The 20,569-nt window shown below is 41.4% G+C and overlaps 1 protein-coding gene across 1 annotated transcript in view; it reads left to right on the top strand.

Annotated features, from left to right (window-relative positions):
* The first annotated feature begins 274 nt into the window (after positions 1-274).
* Positions 275-20,569, top strand: part of AK5 (adenylate kinase 5) — a 304,060-nt gene continuing 283,765 nt past the window's right edge. The window contains exons 1-3 of the mRNA XM_004472820.3: positions 275-1,010; positions 5,207-5,393; positions 19,461-19,628. Coding sequence (XP_004472877.2) covers positions 951-1,010; positions 5,207-5,393; positions 19,461-19,628 — 415 coding nt within the window. The 5' untranslated portion in view covers positions 275-950. The remainder of the gene's footprint in view (positions 1,011-5,206; positions 5,394-19,460; positions 19,629-20,569) is intronic.

The following is a 20,569-nucleotide window of genomic DNA, read 5'->3' as shown; positions in this document are numbered from 1 at the left end:
CTACTTACCAATCCCTTTGTTACTAAAGAGTCCAGGCTCACTATAAATCCTTATAGCGAAATCTTGCAAGGGTTTTGATGAAAAACAACAACAACAACAAGAAACCAGTTAGCATTTCCCAAAGGACAGAGATAGTCAAGATCTAGAAATTATCTTGGAAGGGATGGATTCCACATCTCGAATTCCAGGATTCCACATCTCGAATTCCACTTTCTTCTTACCTCCAGCTTACCATCATAAAGGATCCTTAACCTTACGAATAAATTAAGTCTGTGACTATTTTCTTCCCGGAAGCTCCTTGGAGACGCGGGGACAATGTGGGGAAGGGGACGAGGGGGATATACAGGCCCGGAGAAGTGAAAGGGTCGCAGGTTTCAAAAGACCCTGACCCTGATGCCTCGGCCACCCGGTCCTCGGTCGCTACGTCCCTGGGTCGCGCTCAGGGAAGCGCCGCGCTCTGGCGGCGGTGCGGCACGGGTGGGTGTGACTGCCAGCCCCCAGCGCGCTCCCGCCCCCACCCCCGCACCCCGCGCCTGCCAGCATAGCGTGACTGGTCGCCGCCGCAGACCCGGCTCCGGGAGGCGCCCGGCACGCGGCGCTGAGCTGCTGCCTCGCATCGGCCGCGCTCGTCTCTCTCCTCCTTTCCCTCCGCCCCTCCTCTGGCGGCCGCGCTGCCTAGGAGCCCGGGAAGCCGCGGCGCCGCTGCTCCGAGCCAGCGCTCGGACGCGGGGACCTGCACTGACGCGGGCGCAGTGGGAGTGCAGAAACCACAGCACTGGGGAGAGGCGAAGCGGACCCTGACCACCGCGGGGAGGGCTGAGCGCCCGAGTGTGTGCGCGAGGGAGCCAGGGCTGCACCCGTGCTCGGCGCTGACCCCGCCAGCCCAGCCCAGGTCGCTGCAACCCGGGAGCTTACCCCGCCCTGCGCCTCCAGGCACGCGCGGCACAGCCATGAACACCAGCGATGCCAAGGAGTATCTGGCCCGGAGGGAAATCCCTCAGCTTTTCGAGGTAGGGAGCTAGGGGAGAGAGAGGAGTGGGAGGGTCAGGGGAGGCATGCGCGGGGTTCAGGGTGGGGAAGCCGAGCCCCGTCCCACTTTCCCCATGTGGGGCACTGAAGCTCATTCGCCCGCTCCCCCAGGAGTGGCCGTTTTGCCCGCGGGTTGCCGGGGCCCTTGTCCGAAGGCGGGGCTCAGAACCCGCATCTCGCAGATCAAGTTTCAGTCTTCTAGCCGGGTTCCGGACTTCACCCAGCGAACCAAACCTCTCTTTTGGGGACACACAGTGTGGGCTGCCAGCCGCGGCCCGGTCTCGGTCTCTGAAGGCAAGGGCCAGGCCAGGTGGGTACCCGGCGCCCAGGCGCGAGCAAGGACGCGAAACTGAGGGGTCGAGTGCCCTGGTCCCTCCACGTGCCGAGGCTCGGGACACCCGCGGGGCCGGGGCCGTGTAGACTAGAGCAGCCCTCCTTAGGGATAGCTTGGAGAAGGGAGATGGAGATGCAAAAAGCAAATCCCAGCGCATCAAGTGCAGCGCTACCTCCCTAGTGACAAGCACCCCGCGCTGCTCTGCGCTGTCAGTGAATGAACTCCCGAGCACGTTTTCCCACGGTCTTGGAAGGGATGGTTCTCCCCCCTTGCCTCCGCGTCCCAGCTTTCGCCCATCCTCTCCAGCTCACCTAGAGATGAGCAGTGACTCCTGTTGCTCGGGCTTCAGATGGCAGCACAGCCTCGTCCGCATAGGAGTCCCGGGGGGTGGGGGAACACTCAGAGAATGGGAAGTGAGGCTTGAGGGGTGAGCTCCGGGAACCTCGGTTAGTCGTAAGCCACAGCCTCCGTCGGGGGTCGTTTTGCTTCCTTTCCTTCTCTCCATATGTGGATTTAAGAACATTCCTGAATCCTGTGTGCTTTTGCTTAGGTTTTAAAAAAAATTGGAGCGAGCCAAGCTTCACAGGGCGAGCCTGAGGGGAAAATCCATTCACTGCAAACCTGGTCATTGACTGATATAGTAACTAACAGCCATGGGTTATTCTTTTCCCTGTTTTTGTTTGTTTGTTTGTTTGTTTGTTCTATTAAAAGGAGTTTAAAACACCACTTGAGAAAACAATTTTGTTCCAGTTTTCCCAAACTATCTTTAAAATGGACTACCCTAATTATAGACCTTCATTCTCTCCCATCTCTATAAGTCACCCTTGTCAGGTTCATCTGAAGACAAGATTTACAAGTAAACCACCACTGAGCTCAAGCTTTGTACGTGAAACCCAAATCTAGAAAGTATTTTACTCATATATGAAAAGAATCAGTGTGGTTGCATAAGGACAATTTTGGGAGTGTGCAGAATCCTTAAGAGTTGTCCTTTCTTTTTTAAAAAAAAATTCACAAAGTGAAAATGGAGATGAGGAGCTGAAGGTTTTTGTCACAAACATTACTACTGAGGTTAATTTCATTCCTACACTTCTAAAAGAATAGTTAGAAACATCTGTAGGACAGTCACCTGCTTGCAAAGTGTTGCTAAATAGTACATCTTTTTTCTTCATAAATGTGGGTACTATTTTTGCTCCTCCATGGAAGGTAACCACAGAGAATGCTTGAGAGTTTATTCATGAAAATATACTCTGTGTTTGCAAATAAATGATGGCAGGCATTTCTGTTCAGGTTTTATGCTTTCCTGCAGATGCATGAGATGTTTTAAAATAGTGCACACCCAGAAAAGAAAGCCAACTTACTTAGGTGAAATGCAGTAACACAGTGTGCTTAGATTCATTCTGGCACAATGGGAAGATGGAGGGAGAATGCTGGTGACTTCTGAAAGCTCCCAGAAAGATGGATCTCTGCTGTGCACAGCACAAGAGGGAAACAAAACCTGGCAGTTCTCCATGTGCTGGTGTAAACAGCAAAACCAAATGCTTTGAGGATTTTCTTCCTCAAACCACAATATTTTCAGTATACAAAGTTAACAACTAGATAACTATCAAACCCAAAATATTGACCCCTCAGCTGTGGATATTAGACACCATTATAGATGAAGTGACTTATTATTAAGTCTACATATTGTCAAGTAACAGGAGATACCTAACTGACTTTTTCAAATTTCTTCCTGATTTGAGACATCACATAGGTCAAATAGTATACAAGTTTGAACTGTGTTTCCATTTTTATATCAAATGTTAACAAAACACATTCTCCGGATTTTGTGGTGGGTTCTTAACTACCTTATGCTATATGTGTACTAATGTACCATATGGCAGAGATTTAGCAATTAATTTGAATTCTGTGGAAAGCCAAATTTGATTATTCAGGACCTCAAAGGGTTAATTCAAAGAAACTGAGTACAGTAATAAGGCCTGCTGGTTATCTTCATTCCCTGATAGTGTCTGATTTAAAAGAAAGGATTTAAATTATTCTTGAAAGGGTGGAACCCATTCCCCCCTTTTAAAATCAATGCCCTTTGGAATCAATTTTGTTTAGAGAGGCTAGAAATGTACATTTTGCAGTAAAATAAAACAAAATCAACCTTCACGGAGTATGTTCACCCATTTTAGGGAATGGTAAGGGTAAAAAAAGATGTAAAACAAAATCTTTTTTGTTATGTGATTTATATTGTAGATAGATTATGTATGGGGCACAACAATCTGGTGTTTTCTTTTACCTGATATCATATTCTAGAAAGATGTAGAGAGAGGAATATATGGGTTATGAAATCAGGAACATCGGAGTTGGAACCCTGTACCTACCATTTTTTTTGCTGAGTAACCTCAAGCAAGTCTCTATCATCTCTGAGCCATTATTTCCTCATCTATAAGATGGGGATAATAATGCTATATAGGACAGAGAGTGGATTAGATAAAATAATAAATATAAAAACACAGAGTAAGCACTGACTCAATGTTAACTGTATCAGTATGAAGAACGTCAGGATTGAAATTGTAGTGTGTGTATATGTCACACAGATCATGACATACAAACTGGATGCAGATGCCCAACTTTAGTTTTTCCCTCTTCCTCCACAATTGATCTCCTCTGACAGAATTATACACTCTGTCTCACAGCTTAGGACTTCAGAAAACAAATGCACCTGGTAAGAATTACCTACCATGCTTGGTTCAATTGAAGAGGAATAATTTGAAATTAGAATACTAAATTTAGGAAAAGGTGTGTTTTATGCACTAAAAATCTATATTGGTGATAATAATTCTCTGTGCTTTTTTCCTGAAATACATAAAAGGGAAATATCTTGCATCAGTCCAGGTCCCAGGAGTCAGCATTTCAAAACGTGTGGCATTCTTAGACACCAGTACATATGACACATTGAATGAACACTAGGAACACTAGTAATAGCAGGATCATGCTTTTTAAATTTTTTCTCATAAACTCAAAAAGTATATTGTGGTGACTTATTACATATCAAATAGCAATTTTTTTTGAATCTCGGACTTCATGTTTGAGTGATTTTTTTTTTTCTAACCAGAAAACCATTCAATATGTATCTACCATGTGTCAGGGAAAGTGTCAGGTTCTGGGGATTAAAAGATAAATAAGAGCCTCTCTGTATTGTTGAAGAGTTATAGTTTAGAAGAGGAGACTGACACACAAACAAATGATTTCAGTATAAATGATGAATTTGATGGTTTATGCTGAGTTCCTAGAGAACACGGAAGAGGTAGTCTACAGACCAACCTGGAGGTTCGGAGGAGACTTCCTGATAATAATAATGATAATGATAATAGTAATAATAACTACAACCACCACCAACATTTATTGGATACTTCTATGTACCAGGCACTGTACACATATTAACTTCTTTAATTCTCAAAAAACTCTATGAGATAGATATTATTATCCCCATTTTACAGATGAAGAAACTGGGGCTTAGAGGTTTTAAGTATGAGTAGAAGTATGGTAAATAATGACTAAGGACATTTTCACATGCTGCACTTAATGTCACTTTGATAGGGCTCTTCCATTTTAAACTATATGATTGCCTGAATTGTTTACAGAGGGAGAACTCTGAGCTGAAAACTGACTGAGCAAAAATTTGAGGGATTATTTTAGTTGTGCAGTCAGATCATAATTTTAATTCTGATTGTTTATTAAAAGACAAAGGAACAGAACAAAAACGACCCAGAATTCAAAGATGGGCTATAAGACTATTTTTAAAAAGGTGGTTTGAAAACGTATTTTACTTGGACATACTTTATTGTTATATTTCAGAGTCTTTTGAATGGACTGATGTGTTCCAAACCTGAAGATCCAGTGGAGTACTTGGAAAGTTGTTTACAGAAAGTAAAGGAACTAGGTGGCTGTGACAAGGTGAAATGGGATACATTTGTCAGCCAGGAAAAGAAGAGCTTACCTCCGCTCAATGGAGGACAGTCACGGAGATCCTTTCTAAGAAATGGTAATGTATATGTAGAATAATAGACACTTTGTAGTCATAACAAGTCTCTTTAAAACATACCATGTAGACTATAAGTAGGGATTTAATTTACTGGGTTTCCAAAAACTGAGGAGAATATATAGCCCCAGATTCACCTGATTGACCTGTCTTTGCTCCTGATTCTAATAACCTCCACAATAAGACAAACAATATTACATACCATTGTCACACAATTCATCAAAGACTTAATGAAGTTGTATTACTGACTTCTTTTTTCATTCAACAAATATTTATTTTGCACCTGTCACATGCCAGGCACTCTGCTAAATGTGCAGTGTACAGCAGTCAACAAAAAAGACAAAAATGTCCTGCCTTCATAGAGCTTACCTTCCAGTGGAGAGTGATGGGCAATACATGTTAGTAAAAAAGTAAATTAGGGCAGCGGACTTGGCCCAGTGGTTAGGGCGTCCGTCTACCACATGGGAGGTTCACTGTTCAAACCCCGGGCCTCCTTGACCCGTGTGCAACTGGCCCATGCACAGTGCTGATGCGCACAAGGAGTGCCCTGCCACACAGGGTTGTCCCCCGCGTAGGGGAGCCCCGCGTGCAACGAGTGCGCCCCGTAAGGAGAGCCGCCCAATGCGAAAGAAAGTGTAGCCTGCCCAGGAATGGCGCCGCACACACGGAAAGCTGACACAACAAGATTACGCACCAAAAGAAACACAGATTCCTGTGCCGCTGACAACAACAGAAGCGGACAAAGAAGACGACGCAGCAAATAGACACAGAACAGACAACCGGGGTCGGGGGGAGGGGAGAGAAATAAATAAATAAATCTTTTTTTAAAAAGTAACTTATATTGTATGTTAGAAGGCTGTAAGTGGTAGAGAAAAAAATAAAACAGCAGAGGTGTGATAATTAGTCTTAGTTTGTCAGGCTGCCATGACGAATACAACACAGCAGATCGGCATAAACAAACTCACGGTTTTGGAGGGTATAAGTCCAAAATCAAGGCCTCAGCAAGGGGATGCTTTCTCCCTCAAGTCTGTAGCCTTCTGATCCTGGCTTGCCTCAGTCCTTGGCTTGAATCTTGGCCACCTGTCATGTGATGTCTTTCCCCCCTTGTGCTGCTCTTGCAATTTCTACAGCCTCTGGCTCCTTCTGTACGGCTTTCCCCAACTTCCGACTTCTGGTTTCTTCTCTTTATAAGCATGGATTGCTCGCCACTCTCATTCAGTTGGGCCACACCTTATCTAAAAATAACATCTTCCAAAGGTCCTATGTGCAGTGCATTCACATCCACAGGAATAGGGATAAATGTCAAGAACATTTCTAAATTGTCTAAATTGGGGGTACTTAATTCGAGCTACCACACAATTCTAAATGAAGTGGCTAGGGTTAGCTTCCATGAGAAAAATACTTGAGGAAGTAGACCAAGTGAGTATTTGGGAGAACAGCTAGAGAAAGGTGGGAGACTGAGTGCCTATGCGGCTGGAGGAGAGTTTGCAGGCGAGGTCAGGGAGGCAAGGGTGGTTTGGGGTCACAGATCATTTATGGCCATCGGAAAGACTTGTGGTTTTCCTCTGAGTGAAATGGGAAACCCCCGAAAGCCTTTGAGCAGAGGAGTGACATGACCTGATCTACATTTTAAAAGGCTTGCTCTGACTACTCTTCATTTTCATCTACAATGTACCTGGAAAGCCTTTTGCACAGAAATGTGTTTGGGCAGGGGCTTGGCTGGGGCCCACCACGGGGTGGTCTGTGCAAAGCTCTATGTTACCTTAGGAGGGCTCATGTGAAACCTACTCTGAGGTTGGGGTACAAAAAAATCTTCACAATAGAAATGTAAATCTGTCCTAAACATCGTTTTTTAAAAAAAACTTTTAAAAAGTACGAAATGTAACACACTTATACCAGAAGGTGCACAAATCATAAATGCACAGCACAGTGAATTCTAATAAAACAAATTCTCATGAATTCTAATTAAGCAAATACTCATGGAGGGAAGCAGACTTGGCCCAGTGGTTAGGGCGTCCATCTACCACATGGGAGGTCCAAGGTTCAAACCCCGGGCCTCCTTGACCCGTGTGGAGCTGGCCCATGCGCAGTGCTGATGCATGCAAGGAGTGCTGTGCCACACAAGGGTGTCCCCTGCATAGGGGAGCCCCACTTACAAGGAGTGCGCCCCATAAGGAGAGCCGCCCAGCGCAAAAGAAAGTGCAGCCTGCCCAGGAATGGTGCAGCACACACAGAGAACTGACACAACAAGATGATGAAACAAAAAGAAACACAGATTCCCATGCGCTGACAACAACAGAAGCAGACAAAGAAGACGATGTAGCAAATGGACACAGAGAACAGACAACTGGGGGGGGGGGGGCAAAATAAAGAAAGAAAGAAATCTTTTAAAAAAAATACTCATGTAACTACTACTTAGGTCAAGCAATGGGCCATTATCACAGCCTCAGAAGCCCTCAGGCAGCCCTTTCCAATCACAACTTGCTTCCCATTCCCTACAGTAATCATTCTCTGAATTTCATGGTAATAACTTGTTTTCCTTTTTACATTTACCACCTATGAGTGCAGTATTATGTACTGTATTTTTGTGTGTTTTCTTTGGTAACTGGTTTCTTTACTTCAACGTTACATTTTTGAGAGTCATCCATGTGGTTTATAGCTATGGTTCATTTACATAGCCATATATTCCACTGTATGAATATATTTCAACATTCTACTGTTGATGGATGTTTGGGTGGTCCCCGGCTTTGACTCTTCTTATACAGGTCTCTAGGTGTACTTCTGCAGGCATGTCTGTTGGCTATATACCTAGGACTAGAATTGTAGGACTATAGGGTTTATGTAGGTTCATCTTTAGTAGATTATGTCAGTTGCCTTTCAGAATGATTGTATCACTTTGTACTCTTTCTAGCAGTGTGTGGAAATTGCTGTTGATCCCTATTCATCTCTATAGTTAGTCATGTCATTCTTTCTGATTTTAACAATTCTGGGGCTGGAAAATGGTATGTAATGACATCTCAAAGTGGCTTTGGTTTGTTTGAAGCAATTTTATTGAGATATATACATATACCACACAACCCATCCAAGGTGTACAATGAATGTCTTTTAGTATCATCACACAGTTGTGTATTCATCACCATAATCAATTTTTGAAGATTTTCATTACTCCAGAAAGAAAACCCCCATACTGTTTAGCAGTCCGCTCTCAATCCTTCTATTCTTCCCCAGCCCTACATAACCACAACTTAATACTGACCCTATAGATCACTTTGTATTTATATTTTATACACATATAATCATACCATATGTAGTTCTTTGTGTCTGGTTTCTTTCACTTAGCATTTATACATATAATAATTGTAAAAAATATTTTTAAATAGAGAAGTTTCAGGTTTACATTAAAGTCATGCAAAAAAAAAAATACAGCCTTCTCACATACCTCCCTATTGTTGACACTTTGCAGTGGTGTGGTACCTTTGTTTCAATGATGAGGAAATATTAAAATATTACTGTTAACTCTAGTCCGTGGTTTGCATTAGATGTATTTTTTCCATAACCATCTTATTATTAACACTACTGACATTATTTTGCAAATTGTTACATTAGCAAACTAGGAATTTTTCTTAAAATTGCAAATAAGATCTTGCCAAGTAGAATACAATTAAAACTGGTAGTTACAACTTAATGATTCAAACTTTTCCTTTAGTTAGAGATTTGGATTATTAATATGTTTCCAAAATCAGAGTTCATATTAATGCATCTGCATGAATGCATGTAAAATTTATACTAGTTAATTCAACTACATATATTAAGCAGCTACTAAATGCTCTGTGTTAGATTAGGCATTTGGGTGCTACATGAAAACATGAAGATAAGAATTTGTTTAACTGTAAGGGATAGTTTGTAACAGAACTGGACATCACTAGAGGATATTCATGGTTTTCTGATCTCTTTCTGAAATATGTTCTTATCAATATTACTGGCTCATTATGAGCCAATCAACCTTTCATGCTTTAGGTGAAGTTGAGAATTATAAGTATGTGCAAAATGGAACCAAATCCAACCAGGAGTTTCTTAGTTAATTCTTTCTAATCACCAAAATGATCATGTTTTTTATTTTAAACCATTCTCAACAACTATGCCACAAAACATGTCAGCTACATTGGCAGAATTTGAAGTGGAAACAATTCTATTTGCAATAAATATAAGAAGGAAACACATCTTAGTGTGAGCTTTATCTTATTTGGTCATGACCCACTTAGATTTTATCTGAAGGCAGTGTGGGGAAAAGTCAGTGTATGTTAAAACACACAAGCAGAAGAGGGAAAGCAGAAATAATGTTACCCTAGAAACATCTCCAAATAGGAGACGAGTCCTTCCCTGTCCATGTAGGGGTCAGTATGAGGTGATTTAGGTTTTGGTACTCAAATGTTTTGCTGGAAGATGATATGACTCTCCACCAAATACTACTAAAAGGCATTCCAAATATCAGAAGTTGCTATTTACAACCTTTTCCAGAAACTTTCAAATATTATAACAGACCAACAGTACAGAGGAATAATTTTAAAATATTTGGTGTGAGAAGATAGATTAGTTTTCCAAGTCAGAGAGAATAGTTGAGTGCATTACTGTCTTGAGTCTCTCACTCCAATCCGTCCTACATATAGGAAAAAATAAACCTAGTCAGACCTTTTGTGGTAAGTCTTAAGGTTAAGGTCACGTCCTCAGATGCTTACTAAATTGAATTTGTGCTACATGTTTTATTTTGACCCTGAGGACCATTCCAATACTAAGGAGATTTTCACTGTGTCTACTAGTAGTCCCAGTTTCTGGTTGATATCAGAAGAGAGTCCCAAGTTGAAATTTTCACTTTTTGGGTATCAGTGAAGTTCCTGGTTCACTGGGAAAAGCCCAGTGTACACTGAGTAGTGAGTGAAGAGAATTGGAGTTTGGAGTTCCAACTCAAACTGTGTAGATAATTTAAATTTGGCATCTCTGTGGGCTGTAGGAACCCCCGGAGGTACCAGAGTACCACTTACCCAGTTACCGCTGCAGCACACCACTTAGTTACTGCTTTGGTGAACAAATGATACTCTGGTAGGCTTGAAGAGTTCACACAACTTCCCAAAATGGCTGACTTGTTTCCCAGGGTGTCACACTGTTAGAATCTGTCTCAATATTAAATACATGCTCCTACCCTTCTTAGTTTAAGTGAAATAAATATGGGGAACTGCTTTCTAAACCATAAAGCACTAATAAACCTCAGGCATTACTGTATTTATTCTAAGATATTTTTATATTATTGAAATTAAACCTAAGATGTTATGACATTCAGTTAACTGAAAAGCTGCTCTCTGACTGGTTATCAAAGTGAGTTTAGCAACAAAATGAAAACTACTTCGTATTGTCACTTGGCTTGATTATAGTAGGAGCCAGACAGGCCAAGTATAATAGAAAATGGTAGGGACTGTGGCCAAATCAGAGAAAAGAACTAAGAGCACATTCATCATCTAAAGGCAGTCAAATAGAAATTTTTGAAAAATGCTCAGCTGTACAAAACACATATATGGGGCCATATTGGACCCACAGATGTCCAGCTTGGAATTCCTGATCTAAAAGTATAATCGAAAACAAGAATGGAAAATGTTGGTTTAATTTTAATTAGAATTAAAACTGCTTGCTAATTCTAGGGTCTCCATATCTACCAACACTTTACTGAAGTTCCCACTTGGAGATCTTTCAGTTTCATCAGCTAGAACCTTTCCACGTCCTATGGTGAAAAGAGTGTCGTAGCACACTGTCTTATGTCTAAAACAAACACTAAAAGATGGAAAATGGTTTCTAAATGAATGTGTCCTGTAATAATAAAATTTTATTTTAGGAAATGCTTGACACATATGTGCTTTATAGGCTTTAGCTGTAATTTGTAGAGTAGGTAATTGAATTCAACAAAATTGCTAACTGCCCACCCAGTAACTTAAAGCATTATGCTTATTACTAGAGATAGAGTGGTTCATGCATTTTTGGCCAAAATATTGACATAACTATGCTAATATATGATTACCATGATAAATTATTCAATGATATAAAATATTTACATCATCTAGAAAAATTGCTCTCAAGTAAAAATATGATAAAAGTAAGGATAAATTATTGGTTGACAGTTCTTTAAAGTATTTTACTGTAAGTGTGAGATGAGTATCCATTGTTTTCCTGCCATCCACAGTTTGAACAGATAATAACCTCTGAATAAGAATTCTAGTTCCATAGCTCCAAATGTCCCTAAAGCTTCTCCTCTTAAATGTCTCATTGTCATGTTATAGTCAATGTCCAAAACCAAACATATTCTATTTGCTTCAAAGCCAGCACTCTTATCCCCTTTTCCTGTTTCTATGAAGTCAGTCAATGAGTCAGTCAGGTAATGAAATAATCATTTATGGGATACTATTATGTGCCAGATACTTTCCTAGGACTGAGTATGCAGCCCTCAAAAAGAACAGACTGGAACCTGCCCTCATGGAGTTTATCATCTATGACTGAAGTCAGACATTAATATAAAATAACAAGCACAATGGATGCTATAGGGAATGCTGTGAATTATGGAACTAGCCATGTTAATGGGGGGATGGATCCAATCTAGCCTGTGGTTCAGAGAAGACTTCCTGAAGGAAGTTACATATATGCTAATAACTAAAGACAGAATGCCGAGTAGATGTTATCCAGAGAAGGATGGAGGAGATTGAGAGTATTCCAGGGAACAGAAACAGAAGTTCCTGAGGGGAGGGAGAGGCTGTGATGTCAGGAATGAGAGAAGCCTGGTATTTCTAGAGCAGAAGAGAGAGGACAGAGAGATATTGTATTAAATGCAATATGTCCTACAGAGAGCAGACAATGGTGGGGGAGTGGGGAAAATAAATAAATAAATCTTTAAAAAACTGCAATATATCCCTTACTCTTTTAGACTTGAAATCTGGAAACTGTTTTTTAATTGTCACTTCCCTTCACATCTCATATCCCAGCCTATATCATATCTTTCACATCTCACCATTCATTTCCATTTTGCTTACTACCACTCTAACCTAAACCCTCCGTTTCTCATCTGTGGATTACTTTACAGCCCCCACCTACTTTTTCTGCTTCTAATCTCTCCCTATTAAACTCATTCTCACTGCCACCATGTTAATTTTCTTAAACTCTATATTTCATCATGTCCCTTTCTCTACCCAAAAAAATCCTCCTGTGATTTTCCACCAGATAAAAGCTAAATCCTGTACCCTGGTGTGACAGTTTGATATGGTTATGAATTCCAAAAATAGATCTTAGATTATGTTTGTAATCTGATCTGTACCTGGACATGATTGAGTTATGATTAGGACATTGCGTCCCCACCCCTTGGTGGGTGGGGACTCACAGATAACATGGCAAAGAACAGAGTTGAGGGTTTTCTGATGTTGGAGTTTTGATGTTGGAGTTTGATGCTAAAGACTTAAGCTGGAGCCCTGGGAAGTCAGCGGGCAGAGGAAAGAGAAGCCAGCCCCTGGAAAGAAGAACCTTGAACCCAGAAAGAAGCAAGACTCTGGAAGGGAGGAACCTAGCAAGCCTGAATCCTCACAGCCATTGGCAGCCATCTTGCTCCAAAATGTGAAGATAGACTTTGGTGAGGGAAGTAACTTATGCTTTATGGTCTGGTAACTGTAGGCTCCTACCCCAAATAAATAACCTTTATAAAAACCAACCAATTTCTGGTATTTTCATCAGTATCCCTTGGCTGACTAATGCAGTATTTGGTACTGAGAAGTAGGGAAGTGCTTTTGCAATTACCGAAATGCTAGAATGATTTTATAAATGGGTAAAGGGTATTTGTTGGAGGAAGTGTGAGATGTTTGGAAGAAAAGGCCTAAATTGCTTTGCAGAGATTGCTGGTAGCAATATGGAACCTAAAGTTTTAATTACTTTTTAAGATTTATTTTTTATTTATTTCTCTCCTCTTCACTCCCCTTCCCCCCCCGCCCCCCCCCCATTGTCAGCTCTCTATGTCCATTCGCTGTGTGTTCTTCTGTGGCCCTTGCATTCTTGTCAGTGGCACTGGGAATTGTGTCTCTTTTCATTGCGTCATCTTGCTGCACCAGCTCTCTGTGCATGCGGCACGACTCCTAGGCAGGCTGTGCTTTTTTCATGTGGGGCAGCTCTTGCGCTTGGGGCTACCCAAGTGGCAGACACCCCTGTGTGGCACGGCAGTCCTTGTGCGCATCAGTACTGCACGTAGGCCAAGCTTACCACACAAGTCAGGAGGACCTGGGTTTGAACCCTGGACCTCCCATATGGTAGGCGGACACTTTATCAGTTGAGACAAATCCACTTCCCTAAAGTCATTTTTGATAAAACCCTAGAAGGAAATAATTGTGAGATGGGTGCTAAAGAGACTTTTTATGATGCCTTAGAAGTTAATGATAAAACTATTACTGGAAACTGGGGGAAAGGCAATCCATGTTTTAAAGTAGCAGAGAATTTAGCAAGATTAACTCCTGGTGTTTTATGGAAGGCAGAATTTGGAAATGGCTAGCCTGGGCATTTAGCTGAAGAACTTTGCAAAGTAAACTCAGAGAATGCAGCTTGGCTACTCCTTGTAGCTTATAACAAAATGCTAGACAAGCGAGAAAAGCTGAGAACTGAACTGTTGGGCACAAAGAAAACAGAAACTGATTTGGGAAATTCCAAGCCTCTAGAAATCAGGCTTCCAGATGAAAGTGTCTCATTGGAGGACTTAATTAAACTTGGAACTTATAAATCAGGATAGAAGATGCAGTTATCCAGGAAAGTCTTGTGGAAAGTCTTACTGTCTAATGGCTTAGACCCCTGCTTCCTACATGCTAAACCAACAGACTTTTTGAGAGAGCTGTATGAACAAAACCACTGTCAGCCTGAAATAAAAAGGACATGGGAAAGAGAGATTGAAGGAGAAACAGCCTTAAGAGGAAAACCATGGAACCTGAGATCTGGAATTAGACAACATCTTGGGCCAAGAGAGGAACCCCACCCATGTGTACAGAGAGGGTGAGTTTGACCCAGCAGTTGAAGAGGGTGGATGTTCCCACCTGATGGTTTGGGACAGTTTTGCCATCCCAGGGTACAGAGAGGGTGGAGCACATTCACCCAAGGATTAAGGTGGATAAGGTCAGCACCCCACAGGTCTGAGAGTGGTTGACCTGTCCCCCAAAGGTTAGGGAGGGCCAGGTGGTCAACTCATTGCTCTGAGAGGGTTGAGCCTGTATGCCAAAGGCTAGGGGGAATATTGTCTTCACATCACTGTAATAGGGGGGTTAAGACTCTAACCCAAAGATTGGGTAAGGTGTGGCAATCACCCCAACACTCTTCGAGGGAAAGATCTGGAGCTTGGTCCACACCCAGATGCTTGATGAGTGTGGAACCAAGAAAATGGTTGTTCGGCAAGCCCGTGGAAAAGATGGGATCCCATAAGGCACCAAGGAGAAGAAACCATCTTCTTAAGAATGGCTCTCCATTCCCTAGTAAGGGACCATGACATTATATTGGGCTTCAAATTTCGGGGAGTTCTGGATCACAGAGTGTTTCAACAATGGCAATGGAGGGATACTGGTATGGGATACCAATGACAGGTGATATATGACTGACAGGGAGCTGTACAGAACATATGTCCAGGGTGCATGGTAATGTTTGGATATACTCATAGTGGCAACAATTAAAAACCACAGTAGGGGGGGTACTGGGTTCCTGGCCAGTGGTGCTCTGTCGTGGTCCCTAGGGGAGCAGCGACAGTCTCCCAGGTACAGTGGTGGGGACCGGGAGGGAGTGAGGGTTCAACAGTGAGCCCCAGATGCTAATGACTATGCTTGTGAGCTGATAAACCCAAAATAAGAACAAGGCCTAGAGCAACTTTGTGCCTGGGAATTTCCTTCTGTCAGCCTTCATGTTACTCAAATGTGGCCAGTCTCGAAGCCAAACTCAGCATGTAAATGCAATGCCTTCCCCCCAGCGCGGGACATGACACCCGGGGATGAGCCTCCCTGGCAACGAGGGACCACTATCAACTACCAACTGATGATGCAACTGGAAAATGACCTTATACGGAAGGTTCAATGCGGATCAGCAGAATATCCATGTCTACATAAAATACCATGACTTTAAAATGCTGTTTGACCTAAAGTAAGGGGGAAATGGAAAGGAGAAATGAGTTTATATGGCTACGAGTTTCTAAAAAAGAGTCTGGAGGCTGGCAGAAGGTTTGCCCTCATGCACAACTGAGCAGAGTCAGAGAGACAGATAAAGCAGATACAACCCCCAGATATTGGTTCCTTTGAGGGCTAAAGAGACCCATGGGAGTTATGGTCATGGCCGATGGGGTTAACTACCAGGGCAGATGGCCCCTCTTTGGAAATGGTGTTTATGTGTGATGAATCTGGACTCAGATGGGATCTCCCTTCATAAGACTTTCATGCTAATGTGCTGGAGGTGCAGTTAATGTTGGGGTTTAAGATATATTTAGGGGATTTGAATCTCTGGACTGACAATGTGATAGCCAGATCCTGAGCCTCAACAGACTCCAGCACCTACAATCTGATTTATTGGACTTACCACACTCAGCTAAGATGGAGTTGAAGAAGGACAACCACCACACCATGGAGCCTAGAGTGATTACAACTGAAAATGGGAGGATTGCATCCAGCATCCAGGTGGAATCTGACCCTCCTCTTGACATAGAGGTGCAATGGACACAACCAATCCAATGTCCACATAGAAGAGGTGGCATTGGATTGGGAAAAGTGGACATAATGGACAAAGGGTATGGGGAAAGGCAGGAAGAGATGAGAGGTGGAGGCGTCTTCGGGACATGGAGCTGCCCTGGATGGTGCTTCAGAGGTAATCACCGGACATTGTAAATCCTCACAGGGCCCACTTGATGGAATAGAGGAGAGTATGGGCCATGATGTGAACCAATGTATATGAGGTGCAGAGGTGCCCAAAGATGTACTTACCAAATCCAATGGATGTGTCATGATGATGGGAACGAGTGTTGTTGGGGGGGGGGGAGAGGGGGGGTGGGGGGGTGGGGTTGAATGGGACCTCACATATATATTTTTAATGTAATATTATTACAAAGTCAATAAAAAATAAAAAAATTAAAAAAAAAAAAAAAAAAAAAAAAGAATGGCTCTCAGACTTTGAAATCGAATGGAGAATGTCCTGCAGGTTTACTGAACTGTAGAAGACCCATGACTCATGTTTCCCTCCCAAGTTCTCCTTATTGTAATGAAAATATTTATCCTATGTCTGCCTATTTGTGTATTGGAAACAGATAAATTGTTTTGCAAGTTTCAGAGATCTATAAGAGACAGGACTTTGCTCCAAGAAAAACTGTATTTCTTTAATTCATTGTGATATGATTTAGTACTTGCATTTTTACTGATTTAAGGTTTTTTCGAATATTGTAATGTCTTTCTGGAATTCAGGGGGTGGAGTGTAGCAGTTTGATATGGTTATGAATCCCAAAAACAGATATTGGATTATGTTTGTAATCTGATCTGTACCTGGGCATGACTGAGTTATGATTAGGACATTGCGTCCCCACCCCTTGGTAGGTGGGGACTCATAGATAACATGGCAAAGAACAGAGTTGAGGGTTTTTGATGTTAGAGTTTGGATATTGGAGTTTGATGCTGAAGACTTAATCTGGAGCCTCAGGAAGTAAGCTCACAGAGGAAAGAGAAGCCAGCCCCAGGAAGAAAGGAACCCTGAACCCAGAGAGAAGCAAGACTCTGGAAGGGAGGAATCCAGGAAGCCTGAACCCTCACAGCCTTTGGTAGCCATCTTGTTCTAACACATGAAATTAGTCTTTGGTAAGGGAAGTAACTTATGCTTTATGGTCTGGTATCTGTAGGCTCCTACCCCAACTAAATACCCTTTATAAAATCAACCAATCTCTGGTATTTTGCATCAGCACCCATTTTGTTGTCTAATACACCTGGTATTCAAGGCTCGCAACATTGCAGCACACTCTACCTACCCACTTTGTCTTCTGGCTCATCTCTGTGGGATACCGTCTATTTTAGCAAGGCTGTTCTCATCATTATTAATTCAATAAATATTGAAAACTGACCATGTGCCAAGCATAATTCTAGATCCTAAGGCTACAGAGTTCTAGATGATAGGTGAGGCCTCTGCTCTCATGGAGCTTATATTCTAATGGTAGAAGACATACAATAAATGAATGAACAAATAAGTAAGTGAATGAATGAAAACTAATAGATGGGAAGCGATAGGTGCTGTGCAGAACATTAGAGTTAAGTCCTTGAGATTAACTGGGGGGCCACACTAAATTAGAAAATCAGGAAAGTCCTCTTATAGGAGGTGACGCTTGAGCTGGGGTATGAATGACAAGAAGCAGCTAGCCATGGGATCTTCGGAGTGAGAGCATTTCAGCTGTGGATTTTGGGTCAAGTGTGGAAGCAGACAAAACAGTGAAGAGTCTATTACAGTGTCCAGGTAAAAGGTGATTGTGTTGTGGGCATTGTGGTGGTGAAAAGAGCTAATTGTAGCTCTTACTACTTTATGAAAAATATTCTCTGTCATCTACAGACTATCCCACTCCTTTTATGGAACTAAAGTGAGGCCAGTGAGTGAATAGTTGATAACCACATTTCTTGTACCAAGAGAAAATGGAAAGTCCTAATTGATCAACACCCAAAGGATGAGATACCAGCATTATGGCAGTCCAAGATTAATATAATCCCCTCTGTAGAATCCCTTAGGCCAGGGGCCTCCTGTCTCCTTTGAGCTGGTGCCTTTGGGTACTTAGGTTTCTCTATGCTTCCAGGGATAGGGGGAAGGGAGCCATGAACTACATCTTGACAATTGGTTTAGATCATGTCATCTGCCTGATTTGGGCTTGCCAGCTCTGTCCTTTTGAACTTATCATTTGTACATTGGATTCTGACACTTGTTGTTTCCACCAACTGGGGTATGCTTTCCATATTTCATCACTAATATTTGTATTCCAAAGTTCAGATACTGCCTCTTCTGCAAGTTCTTTTCTACCATTCCAGTCCAAAGGGATCTACCCATTCTTTGAACTCCTGTGGTGTTTACCATGAGGGGTGTTCATTTTAGCACTTAGTAGTATAGAGTCCTGCCTGGTCTGCATACAGTTGTCAGATACAAGCATGCAAACTGTAGATTGTAATCTCTCATGGGACAGGACTACATCTTATTCTTCCATCAACTCACCTTCGACACTAACACACCTGGGAATAAATGGCAAGTAATTTTGCCAATGTAGATATAAAATAAACTTAAATATTCATGTTTACATTTTAAGTGAAGGAGGTTAAAGATAAGTATTAGGAAAGTAAAATTAAGTGATATTAAATGATATTCCAAATGTAGAAATTCTTTACTACACTTTTACCTGGCTTGTACAAAATCCTAATTTTTTATGCATTTTTTTTCAGTGGGTTATTCCATTGGGCCATTAGGGTACCTGGATCATAGTGAGTGCACATCTGTATTTATTGAATGAATGAAATACATGATGCATAAGCATCGGCTCCAGGGACAGCTGCATATTGTCATGAAGGCTGTACACTTTATAACTTCAAGGAACACCATTCACAGAGGACAGAGTGTATACAATCTATCCAAGCAGGAGGAGGCAGTAACTGAGAAAGTACCTCAAGGGCAAGGGTCAGCAAACTATGGCCTATAGGCCAAGGCTGGTCCACTGCCTGTTTTTGTAAAAAAGTTTTATTGCAACAGAGGCATATCCATTTTATTTATTTGTTTGTTTGTTTATTGTTTTCCTGCAACCATGGCCATGTTGAATATTTGCAGTAGAGACTGTATTAGCCTCAAAGCCTAAACTATCTACTATCTGAACCTTTAAGGAAAAGTTTGCTGACCCCCAGGGAGTTTTCTTCCAGTTGAAAACTAACAAAATCATTTAGTTTTTAAACTTATTCTACTAATTTTTTAAGTGTAAGAAATGTTTTATTATGCTTTTTTTCCCCCCCGTTTCAAAATTATCTTACTCTTTTGCAGTGATGCCTGAAAATTTGAACTTTCCATATCGGCGATATGATCGACTCCCTCCAATCCATCAATTCTCCATAGAAAGTGACACCGATCTCTCTGAGACTGCAGAGTTAATTGAGGAATATGAGGTTTTTGATCCTACTAGACCTCGACCAAAAATCATCCTTGTCATAGGTATGAAGACAGAAAAATTTTTCATGCAATTCCTAACTTAGTTTATATATTTACATTTTCAAAAAATTATGGTAATTATACATCTTATTTGCAAATATTTTAGTTGGATGATGACAAGCTGTAGAAATAAAAGCTCAAGAGACAGTGGATGAAATATTTTTAGCACAATTTTCAATAAAAAAGAGAGATCGCTATAATTATATGATCTAATGCCTGTTGCATTTTTGTATTTCTGTGCTGTTATAATGTTGCAGAAATTCTCTATAATGAAATGAAAGTAAGTAATCTCTTCAGTATTTATTGGCTTGTTTTTTATTTATTTAATCTTTAACAAGATAAATGAATCCTTAGTAGTTTCCTAACATGATGTGTTTTTTTTCCCTTCGACTCAACAAATTGAGTTTTTACTCACGATTAACTTTAGAGGGAAAAATAAAGAATAATTTATTGGTAAAGACTCATATAAATGAACCTTCTTTATGGCAAATGACACAATAAAATCCAAGTTTCAGTGTTATTAGTCAAGCAAATCTAATAGAATGGTGTTCTACACAGTACATTTGAGTATTGATTAAAATAATTATAATTGTCAATTTTTAAAATTGCCACAATGACTCTTATGTTGAATGTGAAAATAAGAGTACTATGCCATTTCACAAGGAGTAGATATTCAAATGTTTTAAATACTTTTGCAAAATGCATTTTTGACCACTTTTGCACATTCTAACTTTCTCAAAATCTATGAATCAATGCAAATAAGTAGTCAATGTCTAACTGTCCAATCCAACTTAGCTTTCACAGAGATGACTAAGTGTGAAATGCTCGAAGCTAGTAACAGGGCAAAATGTATATATCCCCGTTTTAGTTTGCCAAAGGGCTGCCCATGCAAAGCACCAAAAATCTGTTGGCTTTCCTAAAGGGTATTTTTTGAGTTAAAAGCT

Source organism: Dasypus novemcinctus, chromosome 9, assembly GCF_030445035.2.
Source record: "Dasypus novemcinctus isolate mDasNov1 chromosome 9, mDasNov1.1.hap2, whole genome shotgun sequence".
NCBI lineage: Eukaryota > Metazoa > Chordata > Mammalia > Cingulata > Dasypodidae > Dasypus > Dasypus novemcinctus.
This window is presented reverse-complemented; position numbering and strand designations above follow the sequence as displayed.